Source organism: Panthera uncia, assembly GCF_023721935.1.
Source record: "Panthera uncia isolate 11264 chromosome A1 unlocalized genomic scaffold, Puncia_PCG_1.0 HiC_scaffold_16, whole genome shotgun sequence".
Classification (NCBI taxonomy): domain Eukaryota; kingdom Metazoa; phylum Chordata; class Mammalia; order Carnivora; family Felidae; genus Panthera; species Panthera uncia.
The window spans coordinates 21173239-21193628 of record NW_026057576.1 but is presented as its reverse complement, the minus strand read 5'-3'; the positions used below and the strand labels follow the sequence as shown (position 1 = coordinate 21193628).

The 20390-nt window shown below is 34.2% G+C and overlaps 1 protein-coding gene across 2 annotated transcripts in view; it reads left to right on the top strand.

Annotated features, from left to right (window-relative positions):
- The window catches only part of FNDC3A (fibronectin type III domain containing 3A), a 143664-nt gene that overhangs the window by 10074 nt on the left and 113200 nt on the right, over nucleotides 1–20390 (top strand). For both annotated transcript variants that reach the window (XM_049646901.1, XM_049646902.1), the window contains exon 2: nucleotides 14164–14301. In XM_049646901.1, the coding sequence (XP_049502858.1) occupies nucleotides 14203–14301 (99 nt within the window). In that variant the 5' untranslated portion in view covers nucleotides 14164–14202. The remainder of the gene's footprint in view (nucleotides 1–14163; nucleotides 14302–20390) is intronic.

Below are 20390 nucleotides of genomic sequence, written 5' to 3'. Positions count from 1 at the left end.
TTTTAAGATTATTTTGACAGAAAGAGCATGAGCAGGGGAGGGGCAGAGAGAGAAAAGGAGAGAGAGAATCCCAAGCCGGCTCCATGCTGTGAGTGCAGAGCCCAACACAGGGCTAGATCCCATGAGCCATGAGACCATGACCTCAGCCAAAATCAAGAGTCAGATACTCAACCAGCTGAGCCACCTAGGTGCCCCAATTCATTACCTTTCTTATTATACACCAGCAGTAGCCAACTATGAAAAACAATAAAAAAGTAGAAGTCAAAATTATAAAATACTTAAGAACCTTTTAAAATATGCAGCAGCTATATAAAGAAAACTACAAGAAGATCTTAATGGAGAACATACTATATTCCTAAATATGATAACTCAATATTGTAAAAATGGCAGTTCTCACCAAATGAGTCAATGAGTTAGTGTAATTCTAATTAGATGATAATTGGATTTTAAAATGGAAGTTGACAAACTGATGTTTCAAGTTTTAACAAGGTGAAATACATAAGAATGGCCAAGTAAATTTCAAAAAAAAAAAAAAACATAACAAACTTCCTACCAAAGATGAAAATATACCATAAAATTACAATTTAAAAAAATAAGAATTTGGAGTAGCAATGAGCATGTTGATGATAGGAACAGAATTTAGAAGTCAGGAGGAGCTCCATGGATACATAAGAATTTATTGTGTGATAAATGAGTAATGGAAGAGCTGTTCTGTAAATGGTGTGGGACAATTGGTTATCCAGTTGAGGTAAAGATAATTAGGACCCACTTCATGCCACTATCAAAACTAAAATCTAGATAGACTAAATATAAGTAAATAAAATGGTGAAAGTTTTAGAAGTGAATTTTTAAAAACATTTTGGAGGGCCACCTGGGTGGCTCAGTGGTTAAGTGTCCAACTTCAGCTCAGGTCATGATCTCAAGGTCCATGAGTTCAAGCCCCACATCGGGCTCCGTGCTGACAGCTCAGAGCCTGGAGCCTGCTTCAGATTCTGTGTCTCCCTCTCTCTCTGCCCCTCCCCGTCATGCTTTATCTCTGTCAAACATTAAAAAATTTTTAAAAAAATAAAAACATTTTAGAGTAGAGTAGGCCTTGTCAAGTGAGGCATCAAACTCAGATACCATTAAAAAAAGCAAGCAACTGGGGTGCCTGGGTGGCTCAGTCGGTTAAGCGGCCAGCTTCGGCTCAGGTCATGATCTCGCGGTCCGTGAGTTCGAGCCCCGCGTCGGGCTCTGTGCTGACAGCTCAGAGCCTGGAGCCTGTTTCAGATTCTGTGTCTCCTTCTCTCTGACCCTCCCCCGTTCATGCTCTGTCTCAAAAAAAATAAATAAACGTTAAAAAAAAAAATTAAAAAAAAAAAAAAAGAAAACAAGCAACTGAATTGTCAAAATAATTCACGTGTAATAGACAAAATTAATATTCAAAGTATTCAAGGTATGCTCTCAAATCAGCATGAACAAAAAACCAGCCTGGTAGAAAACAAAAAAGAAGATAAGTTGGAAATTCATAGAAGTAAAAATATAGATAGCTTATAAAGTTTGGAAGAGTTATTCAACTACACCAGTAGTCTGAGAAATTTAAATGAAAACATCAGAAACATCTTAGTAATATTAAGGTCCAGTTTTTGCTTATTTTATTACAAAGTAAAATTGGAAAGTAGACATTTGTAAACTATTGAACAAAGTGTAAATAGCTTCATCTTTTTTAGGAGAATAGTTTAGCAATATCCATTTTAAAAGTGCATACTTCTGAATAGAAGTTTTATTTCTGTATATATGGGTTAAAGAAATACTGCTATAGTTTCATATAGAATTTACATGTTTATTTCTTGCAGAGGGAAAAACGTATGGATAAAAATGGAAGCAATTCCATTATTCAGCATTAGAATAGTTAAGTTATAGTACGCCCTTGCAGTAGAATATTAGGCAGCCGTGAAAAAGAATTAAATAAATACAAATGTACTTCTTTAAGAAAATAGTAAGATATTTCATATGAAAAAGAAAGACACTGACCAGTGCATGTCATTTCATTTATGTAACAACTAGAAAACTTTATATATACATGTAAGTAAGTGTAGAGAACAAGTTTGAGAGGGTACCTTCCACAGTGGGTAGCTACAAATTTGGGAGCTGGATTTGGGGACAGAAGGAAGAATTAAAAATTATGACTATATATATATATGTTTTTAAGTATAAAATGTACAACTTTTGTGATATAACAAAAATAACAAAACATAAGAGGGTTTGGATTTGGCAATTATGATTAGTCCTTGTTACAGCCATACCTTCTTGTTGGACATCGCTGTATGTCCCTTTTTTTTCTGTGTAACTTTTAATAACACCTCCTTTCACTCATAAGCTTCCCAGCTGGTGTCTAAAGTCATTGGTGCTTTTTAAAACAGCACTTTTAGTGTAATATTGGGTCAGAAGCTCTGTTATAGTAGGTTAAAGAAGTCAGAATTGTAGACAAGTGATTCTCAACTTTTATTACCATACCTGCCAAACAATGCAGGTACTTTACTTTCTGAATTTCTATTATAAAAGCTAGAGGGTTTTTTTTTTTTTTCAAATACAAAATTTAATATTGAATATAGTTTTCAAGCCTCATTTGCCTGGGTATTTTTATTCATCTCCCCCCTTTCAATATTAAAACCTAATATTTTAGGAAAGTTGGTGGTAAATTCTAGGATTGATGTCATCAGTTTGAGCTAAAGGTAGACTAAGGACAAGGAAAATTTTTAAAAAATAATGTGAGGAAGGATGAGCATGTTTAGGGACAATAATATTTAACTCAAGCATAATAGTCGATTTATAAACAAAGACTGTGGTTACCTCAGAAAGGGCAATATGAAGGGGTGCCTGGTGGCTCAGTTGGTTAAGCATCTGACAACTTCAGCTCAGGTCATGATCTCACAGTTCATGAAATTGAGCCCTGCGTTGGGCTCTGTGCTAACGGCATATAGCCTGCTTGGCATTCTCTCCCTTCCTCTTTCCCTGCCCCCCAGCTCTAAGTAAATAAATACGTACTTAAAAACAAACAAAAAGAACAATGTTAAAATACTGGGTTCTACAGACAAATCTTTCTTAGGGGAAATGCAAAAATGTTGTTGATTTTCTTATGATGTCTTATAAAATTCTCTGTTTAGAAGGAAACATGTTAAATATGGTGAAGTTATAGTAATACAGTAGCTTTTGCAGGGGAATGCAAACCCTTCTATTGTGAACCTAGATGCCAAGGTGTTAATTTTGGTCAGAAAATATTATGAAACTACTGGTTTAGTCTTCAAAGTCATTCTGATAGATGTAACCAAGAATTTGAAATTCTAAAAAAGCAAAGTGAATATAATTTATAAGTGGGTATATTTTAAAAGGGTAATAAAATATTTGTAGATGAAAACAGAATTGTGGCAGAGGTAATTACCTTGGGCTCTAAAGGTAACTTAAGTGCTCTGAAAGCATCGACAGCTAGAACTATAAAATGGAATTTAAGAAGATGGCACTTTAAAAAATCTTATTTATGTGTATACTATCTGTCCTTTAATGGATAGGGTTGATTTCTTGGAAGCAACTCCTGGTCTCAGTTCCCTTAGTTTCCTGATTAGATGTTTCTTCTTGATGTCTTTTTCATCAAAAGTGCCTTTGAAGTCCATTTTAACCAGATTTTCATGTTAGTATTAAGGTGTGATTTTGTAGTGGAGGAACTGGGGCTTTATCTCTTGAGTGCTTAATTAAATTGTGTTTAGGGGCGCCTGGGTGGCTCAGTCAGTTAAATGTCCGACTTTGGCTCAGGTCATGATCTCTCAGTTTGTGAGTTTGAGCCCCACATCAGGCTCTGTGCTGACAAGCTCGGAGCCTGGAGCCTACTTCGGATTCTGTGTTTCCCTCTCTCTCTCTGCCCTTCCCCTGCTCACGGTCTGTCTCTCTCTGTCTCTCAATGGTAAATAAAGGTTAAAAAAAATTTTTTTAATTAAGTTGTGTTTAGTTTATCTGGCAATGGAGAGTAATGGCCGTGACTTTCAACCTTTCCCTCTTTTTTTAAACCTCTGTTCACTTACGTGGATAAAAGATGGAGGCCCACCCATTCTTCAACTTCCACCTTTCCAGTGGACAAGGAATTAGAGAGTAAGATAAGTTATGGTAAATTTGTTGCTGACAATCTGTATAAATTATCACTTACCTTATAAGGAAATGAAATATATATTTTATATGTAAAATATGTATTTGCTCTATTAGGTTAAGCCATATAAAATTGTTATTTTCATATTTTTTACCTTAAAAATGACAATTTTTTCAGGTGGTTACCTTAAAAAATGATTTTATATGGTTCAACCTATTACAGAATTATGCCCTATAAACACTGCCCTATGTGTAAAAATACATTATTGCACTTAGCATGAAAATATGTTGTAATTTATTTAAATAACATAAGTTCATAAACAGCAGATTGCTGATGAAATGCTACCATATGAGCCAAATTGGAAGGTCTATAAATACATCTACTTACGCAACAAGGTTAAAGTAATAAGCCAAAAATATGGTTAATGTATATATGCATCATTGTACATTATTGGGTTAATCAGCGTTCTCCAAAAACTAAGTTGAATATGGGAATGATAAAGGTAAACATGTAGTAATTTATAAATAAAAGTTATTGAACTTGAAAACCATGACCTATTGAAAATACCACAAAAACCAGTACAATTGAAGAGAGCACTGATGATAGATAAACAGATAATGAAAATTATCTTCCTTCAAATTGTGGGAATCCTTACTGTGTTGCATGGCAGCTAAATGTCTTAGTAGAACCCTGAATTAGAGGCCCAAGTAATCTTTTGAAATGTACTAATTTTACTTTGTAAATAACATGTTTTAATAGCAAATACGAGCTCACTCTGCAGGCTGCTAGTAACACTTAGTCTTACACAGAAATAAAAGCTAAAGAATTGTGGTCATTTGCCCAAAATATCTGTGAAAAGAACATTGATTTTTCTTTTAGTTCAGGACATATCAAGAGCACATTGCCATTTGTGAAGCCTGGACCATACTTTTAAAAAATTGTGCTTTTAAAGCATAGTCATTTGGTTTTTACCTGTGATAAATTCATTCACCTTTCTATTGTCTACTGGGTATTTTAAAAATTAAGAGTAGGGAATTTGGTTCCCTGTCAAGAACTGAAAGGGAATGAATTTACTCTTCTGCCTGAAACAACTTAAAAAAAAAAAATGATGAAACAGTATTACTCAAGATGTTAGATATCAGGCCATGAAAGAGGGAAAACAAGGCAAGCCCTATCATTGATACCCTTATTACTACCTAGAGAAAGTTTCTGGGGCATGGCACAGGGCAATCTGAATTAATGGAACTTGCAGTCAAAGGAGACTAGATTATGCAGGAAAGAGTACCAGAGAGGAAAGAGCTACATAGAATAAGGAAGGACCTCAAAGATCTGGAGAGGATCCCCCTTGAGCACTTAGTACTGGTAAATGCATATGTGTAAGGAAGCTACTCCAGGTTAGAGAAAGACCCATCTAAAAGGATTCTATAGAACAGCATCCAGACTCACACAGGGCCAGAAATAGTACTTCTTTGCATCAGCCAGAGTAGAAAGCCTGGTAATTCACAGGGTATTTGGTAGAATGCTCTGGAGTATCTTGTTACCTCAGTAGTGGAAAAAATTAACAAATGTTCTTTTCCCATCCAGCACAAGAACACAATTCTGTTGTTGCCTAAAGCATGACCCAAGTCACTTAACAACATCTCAGAGCAAAGCTCAAGGATATTTATAGGAATGCAAAAATATCCAGTAGCCAATAAGATAAACTTTACAATGTCTGACATTCAATCAAAACTATTAAGGCTGTGAAGAAGCAGATAATACGCGAGAAAAATTACAGACTTAAAACTGACCCCGGGGCACCTGCATGGCTCAGTTGGTTAAATGTCCAACTCTTGATTTTGGCTCAAGTCATTATCTCCCAGTTTAATGAGTTTGAGCCCTGAGTTGGACTCTGTGCACTGAGCACATTGAGCCTGCTTGGGATTCTCCCTCTCTCACTCACTCTCTGTCTCTCTCAAAATAAATAAATAAACTTACAAAAACTGACCCCAGAAAGATATCATGGTGAATTAGTAGTCAAGAACATTAAAACAGTTATAACAGTATTTGGTATGCTGGAGAAGGTAGAAGTAAAATTGAACATGTTAAATGGAGGGATCTTCTAGACTAAAATTGTAGTGTCAAGATAAGCACATGAGATTGGATTAATGGGATGCTATACATTACCAAAGAAAAGATGAAGACCTACCAATAAAAATTATCCAAGATGAGACATAAAAGAGAATTATTTAAAAGATGAACTGAAAGAAAAATTGAAGAAATAAGGGCCAAAATTTTTCCAAATATGATAAAACTGTAAACCAAGAAACACCACATAAGGAAAATGAACAAAATTGTATCAAGGAACATGATAACCAAATCACTTAAAACAAGTGACAAAGAAAAAAATGTTAAAAACAGCCAAAGAAAAACAGAACAAAGATAAGGGTAACAGCAGATTACTCATCAGAAGCAATTTAAGCTAGAAGATAGTGGAGCAGTATTTTTAAAACATTGAAAGAAAAAACTCATCTAGAACTCTTTACCAAGCAAAAGTATCTTTCAAAAACAGGCAAATACTTTTTAAACATAGAAAAGCTGAAAGAATTTATTATTAATTAATATTTAATTAATTAATTAGAATTAAACCATAAGGATACCTGGACCTATAGAAAGGAATGAAGAGCACAGGAAATGGTAATTAATGGGTAAATATATACAATGTTTTAAAATTTTGGTATCTTTAAAAGACTGTTGACTTTAAAAGTGATAATGATTATAGGGTTTATAACATGAGGAAATATATAACAGCAATAGCACAAAGCTCAGAAGGGGAGACATTGCAGGTGTATTGTTAACAAGGTTCTTATACCTGAATTAGTATAATGTTACTTGAAGTTAGTCTTTGGTTAAAGATACATATTACAAACCCTAAAGCAACCAGTAGAGTAAAAAAGAATAAATAATAGACTGAAAGCCAACAAAGATAAATGATATAATAAGAATAATGGAAATGAAGCAGATAAATAAGAAAAAAGAAATAAAGAACACATGTACATTTAAACCTAACCATATCAATAATTATATTACATATGAATGGTCTAAATACTATAATACCATAATTAAAAGGCAGAGATCGTTGGATTAGATTTTTTTTTTTAAATCTAGACCCAAATATATAGTATCTACAGGAAACCTACTTTAAATTTAAAGGTACATAGAAGTTAGTAGCAAAAGGATGAAAAAATATACCATGTTAACACTCTCCAAAAGAAAGCTGGAGTTACTATATTACATCAGAAGTTATATTTCAGAACAGAGACTATTATTACATACAGGGATAAAGAGGGTCATTTCATAATAACAAAGTAATTAAAGCCTGGATTAATCATAGGTCTTTTGAATGGTTAAGAATTGTTGAATTTTGAGGGCATCTGGGTGGCTCAGTTGGTTAAGTGTCTGACTTCAACTCAGGTCACAATCTCACAGCTTGTGAATTCGAGCCCCACATCAGGCTCTGTGCTGACAGCTTGGAGCCTGGAGCCTGCTTCAGATTCTGTGTCTCCTCTCTCTCTGCCCCACCCCTGCTTGTGCTCTGTGTCTCTCTGTCTCTCAAAAATGAACGTTAAAAAAAATTTTTTTTAATTATCTTATTTTTTTCTATTTGATATCTGTCATTTAAAACTATTGATAGCGCTATCTTTTCCTCCTATCCTTTTTCCTTATTTCTATGTGAATATAAATTTCTTTCATAATTAAAAAAATACAACTTCCTTTGTCATGATAAAAGTTCACATTGAGATGTGGAAATTTAAGTGAAACAAAATTATACATGTAATTAATAACCTATATTTAAGAGTCATTTTTCTGGAGTACAGTTAACATCAGTGTAATTGAAAGAAATAGTCTGGGGAAAAATATAAAATAATAACATCTCATTGTTAAATAAAATCTAGAAAATATTTGTTGTAGGCTTCTGATAAGAAATGATAGGATGATTTTGCACAGTGAGTCCCACGACTTTCATCTCAGAAATTCCACTACAGGTGATTTAAAGCGTTTTTTAAAAATATAATATAATCAAGTTTGGAAAGTAAAAAAATCCAAAAGTTAAAAAAAAATGAAATAGAGGTCTAATTTGGAAAAATACATGTTAGTATATCAGTTTGTAAGATGAATTATTAATTTGGATAAAGTCCAAGCTCAAGCAAAATTAATGACATATGATGGTCAGTAAGCCAAATATAATTGTAGTTGGCTAGGGCTTTACAAGCTAACTGTTTATTTTTAAACTGAAATTTTGATGAAAGTGGTATAACCATATCCACATTATAAAAAATTTTGGCAATAGAGAAAAAATTACCATAATTGCATTGTCTTAATACAGTTGCTACTGCAGTATTTTTTACTTAATCCTTTTTCATATGTATATTCTCAAGTACTCCTAAATTCTGGATTTAAATATGATACTCAAACTCTTTGGAGTATGTAATAGTTTTGTGATTTCAGATATGGCCTTACAGTCCTATAATTTATAGTTGCATTGATTTAGACAAAAGACCAGAAAAACACATTGGATATTTTAATCTAAATGTACATACTTTTCGGAGCGCCTGGGTGGCTCAGTCAGTTAAGCGGCCGACTTCGGCTCAGGTCATGATCTCGCGGTCCGTGAGTTCCAGCCCCGCGTTGGGCTCTGTGCTGACAGCTCAGAGCCTGGAGCCTGTTTCAGATTCTGTGTCTCCCTCTCTCTGACCCTCCCCCGTTCATGCTCTGTCTCTCTCTGTCTCAAAAATAAATAAACGTTAAAAAAAAATTTTTTTTTTTAAATAAATGTACATACTTTTCCTTTGGACCTCTCATGCTGTGGCTATAATCCAAGCATGATCCTGCTATGCATTTTCCCATAAATACTTTTTAAACAACTAGAACTGAAGTTTCAAACTCTGGGTATAGCTCATTATTATGAGCTAACCACCTTAGATTCCAGCAGCAGCATCCTTAAAATAGAATTCAGGTAGAATAAATTGATATGAATAGGGAGTTTAAGGAAGAAAAACTGGCAGAATATTTGAGTAAAAGATTTAATACAGATTTAGAATCTATAATTCTAAATTAGTAGTGACTGAGTGAGAAAGCACAGTACTATATCTAAGTACTGTTATGGACGGAAAACTGAAGCCCTAACCCTCAATGTGATAATATTTGGAGGTGGGCCTTTGGGAGTTATTGAGGTTTATGTCCTTTATGGGTTAGTATACTTACAAGAAGAGACTAGAGCTTTCTCTTGGCCACGTGAGGTTACAGCAAGAAGGTAGCCATCTGCTGGCCAGGAAGAGGGCCCTCACCAAGAACATGACCCTGATCTTGGACTTCCCAGCCTCTAGAACTGTGAGAAATCAATATATGTTGTTTAAGCCACCTAGTCTGTGGTATTTTGTTCTAGCAGCCCAAACTGACTAAGACAGTAATGGTTACCAGTGAGTGGAATGCTGCTATAACAAGTATCTTAAAAATGTGGAAGTGGCTTTGGAACTGGGTAAGGGGTAGAGACTGGAAAAAATTTGAAGTGCATGCTGAAAAAAGCCAAGATTGCTTTTCAGAGATTGCTACTGGCAACTGGTGAGAGCTCAGAAAGAAGAGAGCTGAAGAGAAAACCTCCATCTTAGAGAATACATAAATAATCATAATCAAAATATTGGTAGAAATATGGATGGTAAAGTTCATTCTGAAGAGGTCTCAGATGGGAATGAGGAATATTGTCATTGGATAATGGGGGGAAAAGAGGTGATCCTTATTATAAAAGAGCAAAGAATTTGGCTGAGTTGTGTTCATGTTCTGATGTTTTATGGAAGGTAGAAATTGACAGTGATAAATAAAAGTGGGTTATTTAGCTGAGGATGTTCTGAAGCAAAGTGTTGAAGGAGTATCTTCGTTCCTTCTCACTGCTCGTGGTAAAATAGGAGAGAAATGAACTGAAGGAAGGATTTGTTAAGCAAAAAAGGAGCCAGAACTTAAAGATTTGGAAAATTTTCGGTCTATCCATAGTGCAAAGAATGAGAAAGTATGCTCTGAAGAGAACACCAAAACTGTGTTTGACTAGCCTTTTGATAAGGATTTTAGTGTGGGTGTGGACCATGGACCTAATTATAATTAGCATCTCAACAGAAGCCTGGAAGAGAGATGTGATTGTATTAGTGAAACATTGCTTCCTGGGACTAAAGGAAACAGAAATCAGAAGTGAATGAAGGCAGACTGTGAGGATGTGTTATCCTTCAAGAAAAGGGAAGCAGGACCCCAAAGGTGACCCCTATCATCAGGACTGCTACTCCAACACAGGTCATCTGTCACCTTTATTATGTTGAGTAGTTGCCTTCTATTCCTAGTTTGTTCTGTGTTTTTATCATGAGCACCCCGGAAACTGCCTTCATGCCTCTCCGAGTTCCCATCATTTCTTCTCCAAAAACAATTACCTATCCTGACTTTTAACACATAGATTGGTTTTTATTCTGTTTTGAACTTTCTATAAATAGAGTTACACTGTATGTATTCTGTTTTTCATTCACATTGTATTTGTGAAATTTATGTGTGTTGTTCCCTATTCACTGGTTCATTAATTTTCATTGCTGTATAGTAGTCTGTTGGATGAATTAGGTACTATTTACTGTGCAGGGACATTTTAAATTGTTTACAGTTTAGGGTTAGGAAAGAAAAGTGCTGCTATATACACTTTCAGGTACTTATCTTTTGATGCACATATGCTTGCATTTCTTTTTGGTAGACTAGGAGTCTAATAACCAGATCATAACTGGATCATAGAATATTTATATGTTCAACTTTAGTAAATAATATCAAAGTGGTTTCCAAAGTGATTTTGTGAATTTCAACTCCCATTACACATGAGTATGACAGTTGTTCCATAGTCTCGCTGATACTTGATGTTGTCAGTCTTTTTCATTTTTATCATCCTAGTGAGTATATGATGGCATTTCATTATGATTTTTAATTAGCTTTTTCCTAGTAGCTAATGAATTTGAGAATCTTTTTATATGTTTATTGGCCTCTTGAATTTCCACTTTTGTAAAGGGTGTATTCAAGTCTCTTGGCATTTTTTTTTAAATCAATTTGTAGGGGGCCTGTATAAATGCTAAATATGTGCTCTCTTTCAGTTATATACGTTGTAAGTAGCTTCTCTCAGTCTGTCGCTTGCCTTTCACTTCAAGATATTTCTTAAAGAATAGTAGTTCTTAATTGTTCAATGAAGTTCAATATATCATTCTTTTTTTATGATTTAAGAAATCTAATATGTACTCTGTTTAAAAAATCTTTCTCTGTCTTATGGTTATGAAGATATTCTTGTGTATTATCTTTTAGAAGCTTTTTTGTTTTACCTTTTACATTCAGATCTGCAGTCTACCTGGTGTTAATTTTTTAAATACTGTTTAATTTGGCACTAATTAAAATTTCAGACTTAAAAGTTGCAAGAGTAGTACAGATATATCTAGCTTTTCTTCACCCAGATTTCCCAAATGTTAATATTATATTATTGCTACATAAATTAATATTGATATGTAGATTATATATATAAATAGTGATATGGAGCCATCTTGTACTTGTATACAAAGGTGATTGTTAAAAATCAGGAATTTTCAGGTCAGTTTTTAAACCATGGTACCTTGAAATGAGCTACGGGGGAGTATTTATTCCCTGAAAATTAGCAAATGCATCAAATTGCCCCCCCCCTTTTTTCATGTATCTAATGATACCTTATTAGAAAATAAAAATAGATGCATAACTTAAGTGGATATTTATAGTCGCAAGGTGAGATGAAAATGTAGGAAATAGGAATAACAGAATTAGAAGAAATTGAAAGAAAAAGCTGACAGTGTTCTCTACACAGGATTGAAAGGAATATTTATGTTTCTAAATGCATCATTTCAGTTGCATGGCTGTAATTTCTAATTTGCAAACTTATATAAAACCTTTGCATATAGTGAAATGGATATACCATGCAAGAAAGCAATTGATGAAAGAAATTTCTGATATGCTAGAGCTTTGAAAAGAATAAAATTAGAGATAACACCTTAAATGGAATGATAATGTTAAAGCAATAGCACGTGGCTTCAGATACAATCTATAATAGTACTATTAGAATTAACTAGAGTTTCAGAAGAAATTTGTGTTTCTTTTTGTAAAGCTTCCATTCCACCTCTTGAAATCAAATTATGGTTATATCTTCAGCATTAGTTTCTAAAGTTCAAGTAATACTGGCAGTTTGCAGTTTTAGTTAAAGATACTATGTAAAATATTATAAACAATATAATGACAAAAAGTACTCAGTGGTTTGCTATTTTTTTTAATTTACTAATTTTACAAAATGAATTATCTATAAACTTTCTCTGGTTAGTCCTCTTAACGTCCCTGAGTGTTTCTTTGACATGCAAGAGGGAAAATAGTACATTGTCTCTTTCCTGTCTTACAACTTTTTGCATATTCACAGACTAAAATTATTTGACATGATTTACCCACTGCTTTTATCATACTTTAAAAAATACAACATTACAGGGGTGCCTGGGTGGCTCAGTTGGTTAAGTGTCCGACTCTTGACTTTGTCTCAGGTCTTGATTTCATGGCTCACGAGATTGAGCCCCTCATTGGGCTCTGTGCTGACAGAACAGAGCCTGCTTGGGATTCTTTCCCTCTCTTTCTGCCCCTCCCCTGCTCCCTCTCTCTCTCTCTCTTTCTCTCTCTCAAAATAAATAAGCTTAAAAAAAGAAAAGAAATACAGCAATACAGATTAAGCCAGAAGTTAGGTTTTCCCCTTTATATATGTTATATATGTATAAATATAAAATGTGTGTGTGTGTATATATATGTGTGTGTGTATGTATGTTAAACACATTATAAATATGTGTCTTATATGTATATATAATTATAACATATATAATGTGTTTAATGACATGCATTGTTATGAGATAGTATAAAATATTGCTTACTGTGGCTTCAGTATAAAATCTTGATGTAGATACCTATATTGAATATTTTTTTAAAATCTTAACAGCAGTTTTTATATATCTAAATAGAAATTTGTTTTTAGGTTAAATCCACATGTTTGAGAGTTTCTGCAGAGATTCAAGATTTTAAAATAAATAACAAGAATTTAATACCTTGCAAAAGATAAACATTTTGCTTGACACACTACTGAATTTCAGAATTCTCCAAGCACCCAAAAATGTTTGTAATTTTGCTTTTTAGTATAAATTTGGTAATATTTATGATTAAGCTCAGTTCAGCTTGACTTGTAATTAGCTGACATTTAATATGGTACATTAGTATTGCTTACATCAAGTCTTTTACTTTTTATATAAGTGATACTATGTCTGCAGTTAAAGATTTCTAAATGTATGTGCTTTTCATCACTGACATCACTGATTTGGCTTATTATAAAGTAAGTGTCACCTAGAAAAGAAGAATAAAACCAGAATGACAGAAGACCAGTGTCAGAGCTTAAAGCTTAAAACTTGAAGGTTTTTATTCTAATCCTCAGCAAAATTTTCTACCATTTTTCTCTGAGGAATTAGTGACAAATCATAATTCTTGTGTAGTTCCTAGGATGGGGTGGGGGGATTGTGTCTTCAAAATCACCTTCTCTGCTTAAAGAAAAAAATTAGTGGTAGAATTGCTTCCACAGTCTTTGCATTTTAGTGCCTGTGCCATACTAATTATTATCTAGTATTTCATTAGAATAATGGTGGTTAAATAAACATGGTATAGAGATGGAAGGGATAGAGACACAGACATGGAATTTAAATAGAAGCTTCTCATGTATTGGTTTGACTATATCTTAGTTTATACTGTCTACATTGACATACAGTTGGTTAAGTTGTAAGAAATGTATTTCTTTAAGTGGTCTATTGACAGAAAAAAGTAGTTAACAGAGTATTACAAAATTTCCTTTGACAAGAATATCCTTTTAGGTTAAAGAATGAGATAAATCTTGAATGTATTATATTTTAATATATTTTTGAGGATGTACACACCGATGGCTATATATTTTTGTTTTTCAGAACTGGAAGGTTATCCAGTGTATTAATGTCTTATTGATAATGGCAGAACATCCACCCCTACTGGATACAGCTCAGATTTTAAGTAGTGATATTTCTCTTCTGTCTGCCCCTATTGTAAGTGCAGATGGAACACAACAGGTAAGGACACTGAAATGTTTATTTCCTTATGTCTAGTATGCATGTATTTCTTTCAGAAGAATGCAAAATTTAAAACAGAATGAAACTTCACAATAGTGGGTTCCTGTTAATTCGGATCTTAAACTCCAGTTCAAAATGGTGTTTTGGTTTCATAAGACAATGAAATAATGAGACTGTTTTTGAAGTTGCTTCTATTAATGTTTAAATTCTTTATTTTTTTATTTATTATTCTAATTAATGTTTAAATTTCTTGTGTGTATATTTAGTTGCCACTAAAGTTGTTTTTGTTTTAGTTTAGACAATGTATTAGTCCCTGATTGTTTTTTAACTAAGTTTAACCTTGCATTTTAATGATTATTATAAATCATTACTTCAAATCATTATGAAATCATAACTTAATTATGTGATTAAATGATTGTTTACATTATATAATAATAAAACTGTATCTTCTTTTTCTTCCTGCTCTTCTCTTCTCACCAGACTCCCCCCACCCAAAAGCAAATACATAATTCCTGAGAGCTGGTGTATTTTTTCCCCAACCCAGGGCTTTAGAAGTTTTCTAATTTTTTGACTTGTGATTCCCCAGTAATGCTAAACAGTTGGGAGTGATGGGCTTTCATAAGTACCAAGCTTGCACCAAGCAATATGTTTAATTCTCATAACTGCCTTGTATGGTAGGGATTTTAATATTACAGGTGGGGAAACAAAGATGAAGGACATGACATAATAAATAATAATGAGAAGGAACATTTTGAGTGCTCACTATGTAAAAGACACTGCGCTAAGAACTTTATCATCTTATTCTTTCAATAATCCCAAGAGGTAGGTAGGTTGAACCAAATGAATTTTAGACAGTCTCAAGATCACACAAAGCTTTCAATCCTAACCATTACTCCTTCTGCTTCCTTGGGAGATTAAGAAAATAATAGTCACATTTTGTTAATTTACAAACTTAGTATCTGTAGTGGACAATTAAGATTTGCTTTCAAGATAAGAAGCTACTTTGTTAACCTTGCTATTGAAAAATCAAGAGCAATTGGCTTGGGTTCTGAATTTTTCTGGTTTGTATAAAAATTCATGAAAAGTATATCTTGGTTTTAATTTTCACATATACTCAGATGGCTTTTAGCAGAAAGTTCATTTCACTAAGCTTGATTTTCATGGTCAAAGTTAAGTCTGTTAAGATATTTTTTTTTTTCCTGCAAAAATAATGGATGTGGCAGATATCCATTTACTTTGGGGCTTTGAGAGTATCTTCAGTTATCAGTATTTCTTCAGGCCAGTCATTGGTTTCAAGTTTTTTATAACTTAATGTATAAAAGAATCTATTAAGCAGTTAATTACAATTCATTGACATAGTTGCTATAGTGTATAGTCTTGTAAAGGGGAAGACAATAGGCCGAAACAAGACTATGATGCTCTTGACTTATCCAAAAAGGAGATTCTATTGGTAGAATTTTTCTTGAAATCTTGAGGGCACTATCTAGCCTGTTACAGTAGTGGTGTAGTTGGGTATAGAGAAAGGAGCTGGGAATAGAAGAATCAACTAGAGCAGGACTTGAAGGGTTGGTTTGGGGATTAGTGGATCTAGGGAATGTGTTTTTAGGGAGGGTTTGAAAAATAGGTTTCAGGAGTTAGAGTTAAGCCTTAAATTCGAACTAACAGAGTATTGTAATTTGCTAGGGAGAAAGAGATGAGTAGAAGGAGCACTGTACTTGACTGATAGATTTAGATTTGGGTGACCTAAGACAAGTTATTTAACTTCTCTGGGTGTGTTTGCTTCTCTATAAAGTGGAGGTAATAATAGATTGCTTCTTAGAGTGGCTGTAACTATGAGGGTGAAATGCGCCTGAAGGAGCTCAGTAAATGTTTGCTGAATCTGAATTGAAGCACTCAATAAATGTTTAAAAGACTGAGGAAACTCCGTAGACATGCCAGTCTGGACTTAAATCAATAGAGATAGTTATAGTGAGCAGTGGATCAAAAAACTAAGGGATAGTTATGAAAGATACATACTAAAGAGAGTGGACTAATAGCTGTGGTAGAATGTAAGAAACTGAACAAAAGTAGGTAACAGAGGTGGGAGTTTAATAAAGTTGACAACAGGCATTTCTTTGTCTTAACTCAGGAACTGATTGGTGTGCCAAGCATGGCCAAGTTAGAGCTTACCTATGGATATGTGATACCACCCGGTTCGTGCCTGTGGTACAGAAGCAAACTAAAAGACAGTTCTTGACAGAGGGAAATGTCGTGTATATGCATGATGTTAAAAATTCACAATAACAGAGTATCCCTTGTCTTGACTTTTTGGGGGGAATATTACACTATTTCTTGGGAATATATAATAGGATGATTTCTGTCCCACCTCTTGAGAGCAAATTAATTTTATAGTTGGCCCTTCAGATTATCACTTCATCAATATTTTCTGCTTCTGTATTTGGTAGTATGTCATGTTACAAAGTAGGCCTTTTGGCTCATGAATCATACTAGAAGGAATCCCACCTTAACATCATTGCTACTAGTATTATTTTTAGGGAAGGTATAATAGACATTTATCATTCATTCTGAGTGGCAACATCTGAGCTGTTTTTTGTGTTTGTAGACTCCTCATTCTTCCCCCCTTTTTATTAATAGACTTTTATTTTTATAGTAGTTTGAGTTTTACAGAAAAATTGAGCAAAGAACTTCTTTCATACCACCTCTTCCACATAGTTTTCCCTATTGTTAACATTTTATATTAGTGTGCTACATTTGGTACAATTAACAAGCCAATATTGATAAAGTTCCACAGTTTACATGAAGGTTCACTCTTGGTATAATACAATTGTATGGGTTTTGACAAATGTATAATATCATATATCACCATTATCATAACAAATAGTTCCACTGACCTAAAAATCCCCCCTATGCTCTATCAATTCATTCCTTTCTCCATCCCACTTTCCCCCACCCCATCCACCCCTGGTAACACTAATATTTTTACTGTTCCTATGCTTTTATCTTTTCCAGAATGTCATTTAGTTGGATTCATAGAGTATGTAGCCTTTTCAGACCATCTTCTTTTCATTTAGCAATATGGTCTAGACAGTTTCTTTTTGTGGCTTAATAACTTTTATTTTTATTATTGGATAATACTTCATTGATGAATGTACCAGTTTGTTGATCCATTCACCTATTGAAGGACAGCTTGATTCTTTCCAGTTTTTAGCAACTGTAAGTAAAGCTGCTTTAAACATTCATATGCAGGTCTGAAGCACCTGGGTGACTCAGTCAGTTGAGCATCCCACTCTTGATTTTGGCCGAGATCATAATCTCACAGCCCATGTCAGGGCTCTGCGTGGAGCCTGCTTGGGATTCTCTCTCTCCCTATCTCTCTGCCCCTACCCTGCTCAAGCATGTTCTGTCTCTCAAAATAAAATAAATAAACTATAAAAAAAATTCACTTGCAGGTTTTGGATGGACATAAGTTTTCAACTCAGTTGGGTGAATACCTAAGAACATAATTGCTGTATTGTATGGTAAGCCTATGTTTAACTTTATTGGATATTGCCAGCTTATTTTACAAAATGGCTGCACCATTGCTCGTTCCCAAGCTTGTGCTTGATTTGAGATTATATCCTTTCCTGATAGAGGAGGTAAAGCATATGTGAGTGCTTGTGCTGTCCTGTTAGCACCTCCAAATCTGCATTTGCATCAAGCACCATGCAATGTTCACTGTTGCCACCATCAAAAGAAAAGTTCAGGTATTTTGGTTTCTTATGTGGCTCAGCAGATTCCTTATTTAACTTTACCTTCTCTAATTTCTATTTATGTATCTTCTAAAATGATTGAGTACATTTAAACTTTGGGTTAAGATCTGTCAAAACTCAGCTTATCTGGCTTTTTTTCCCCCAGGATCTTCTCCATTTTATTAATCTTTTTGTTATTGTTATTTTATAGTTGTCTCATTTGTACCTGCAGGGTTTTAATTTATGGAGATGACTGAGTAATAACATGGAGAGGCTAATGCTATTGAAAGAAATTTTTTTACTTCTATTTCCTGAAAGAAGGGGGCACACCAGGGCATGGAGAAAGCTTCAGGTTTTGGTCAGGAGGCAGAAACAAGAACAAGAGGAAAGGCTAGGCGAAAGCCATTATTGGTGTTTCTGCAAGAAAGGTAAATCAGGGTAGAGTAACAGTTTAGGATTGGCTAGTTTTAATAACTGTGGCAAACAAGAAATAATAAATGTTGGTGAGGATACAGGGAAAAAGAAACTCTTGTGCATTGTTGGTGGGAATATAAATTGATGCAGCCACTATGGAAAATAGTATGGAGGTTCCTCAAAAAATTAAAAATATAGCTACCATATGTTCCAGCAATTCTTCTTCTGGGTATTCATCTGAAGGAAATAATCACTAACAAAAAGCTGTCTGCACCATCATGTATGGAAACCAAGATATGGAAACAATCCTAAGTATCCATCAATGGATGAAATGTGTAAAGAAGTTGTGGTATATGTGTTTGTATACACACACACACATACATACATACATGAAATATTACTAGGTCATAAAAAAGAAGAAAAATCCTGCCATTTGCCACAATGTGGATAGACCTTGAGGTCATTACACTAAGTGAAGTAAGTCAAACAGAGAAAGACAAATACTGTATTATCTCACTTATATGGGGAATCTATTTAAAAAAAACAAAAAAAACCTTGGATACCTTCCTTAAGTATTTGGTAGAACTTGTTCGGTGAAGCCCTTTGGACCTAGAGTTTTCTTTGACTTAAGCATAGAAATGATGAAGTAAATCAGACTCATGCTATTAATACTTTTGTGTTAAGTTTATAAATGAGTGTCATTACTGAGATAATCAATATTACTGAGATAATCTGTATGTATTTGGTATTTAAGCAATTAAAGTGTTTAAGAGGGGCACCTGGGTGGCCCAGTCAGTTAAGCGTCCGACTTCGGCTCAGGTCATGATCTCATGGTTTCTGAGTTTGAGCCCCACATCGGGCTCTGTGCTGACAGCTTGCTTAAATCCTGGAGCCTGCTTCTGATTCTGTGTCTCCCCCTCTCTCTACCCCTCTGATGCTCATGCCCTGTCTCCCTCTGTCTCTTAATAATAAATAAACATTAAAAAAAATTTAAGTGTTTAAGAAAATTTCAGTTTTATGACATTTATGAATTTATAACTGTTTAAGCTCTTACAATTGTGACACGCATTTGAAGTATTTAAGAGAAAATAAATGCATTAATCTTACTAATGCAGATTAAAATGCTTAAGGGGAGCAAACCTGGAGAAAGAAAATATTGTAGTAATAGATAAAAAAGAAAACTTGGATTAAGGTCATGTTAATGATGCACAATTTGAGAAATATTAGGGAGGTAGAATTGACCAGAATTGAACAACTGGCCAAAGAACAAAACTGAGAGAGGGTAAAAATTTTCCCAGACTCCTTCTTTGAATATTTAGGTGGATGTCAAGGCCATGTTCACTAAGATAAATCTAATCAGTCAGGATAGGCAAGGTTCCTTCATGGTTAGAAACATCCTGTAAATCCCAAGTTTACCAAAAGGCTTATTGCTTACACTACACATCTTTAAGAGGTCATTTGTGGCTGTGCTCCAGCCTATATGTAGAATGTTGATGGTATCATGGCAAAGATAATGGTGACCTACATGCTGACCTCCACCCATGTTTCATTATCCAGTGCAAATCACATGGCAAAACATGTGATCAGTAAGTGGGGAAGGATAATCTTGCCCAAGGGAGAAGCCACAAATATTTGGGAAAATAATAAAATCTTCTAGAATAAGGCAAACAGAAGGAGCAGATTTGAGAGAGTATGAGAGATCTTCAATTGAATTTGAGGTGTTTGGGAAATATATAAGTAGAAATAATAAAAATAATAGCTACCATTTGAGCTCTTGCATTGTGTTACATATTGAGTCAAGTTCTTTACTGACCAAACTGTAAACATTTAGTAAATCTTAGGGGTGAGATTACTGAGACTCTAAAATAATAGCTCACACCTTTGTGACAGTAATTTTTGGCCTCAGAATTCTAATCCAGACCTTTAATCCTAGAAATTTCATGGCCC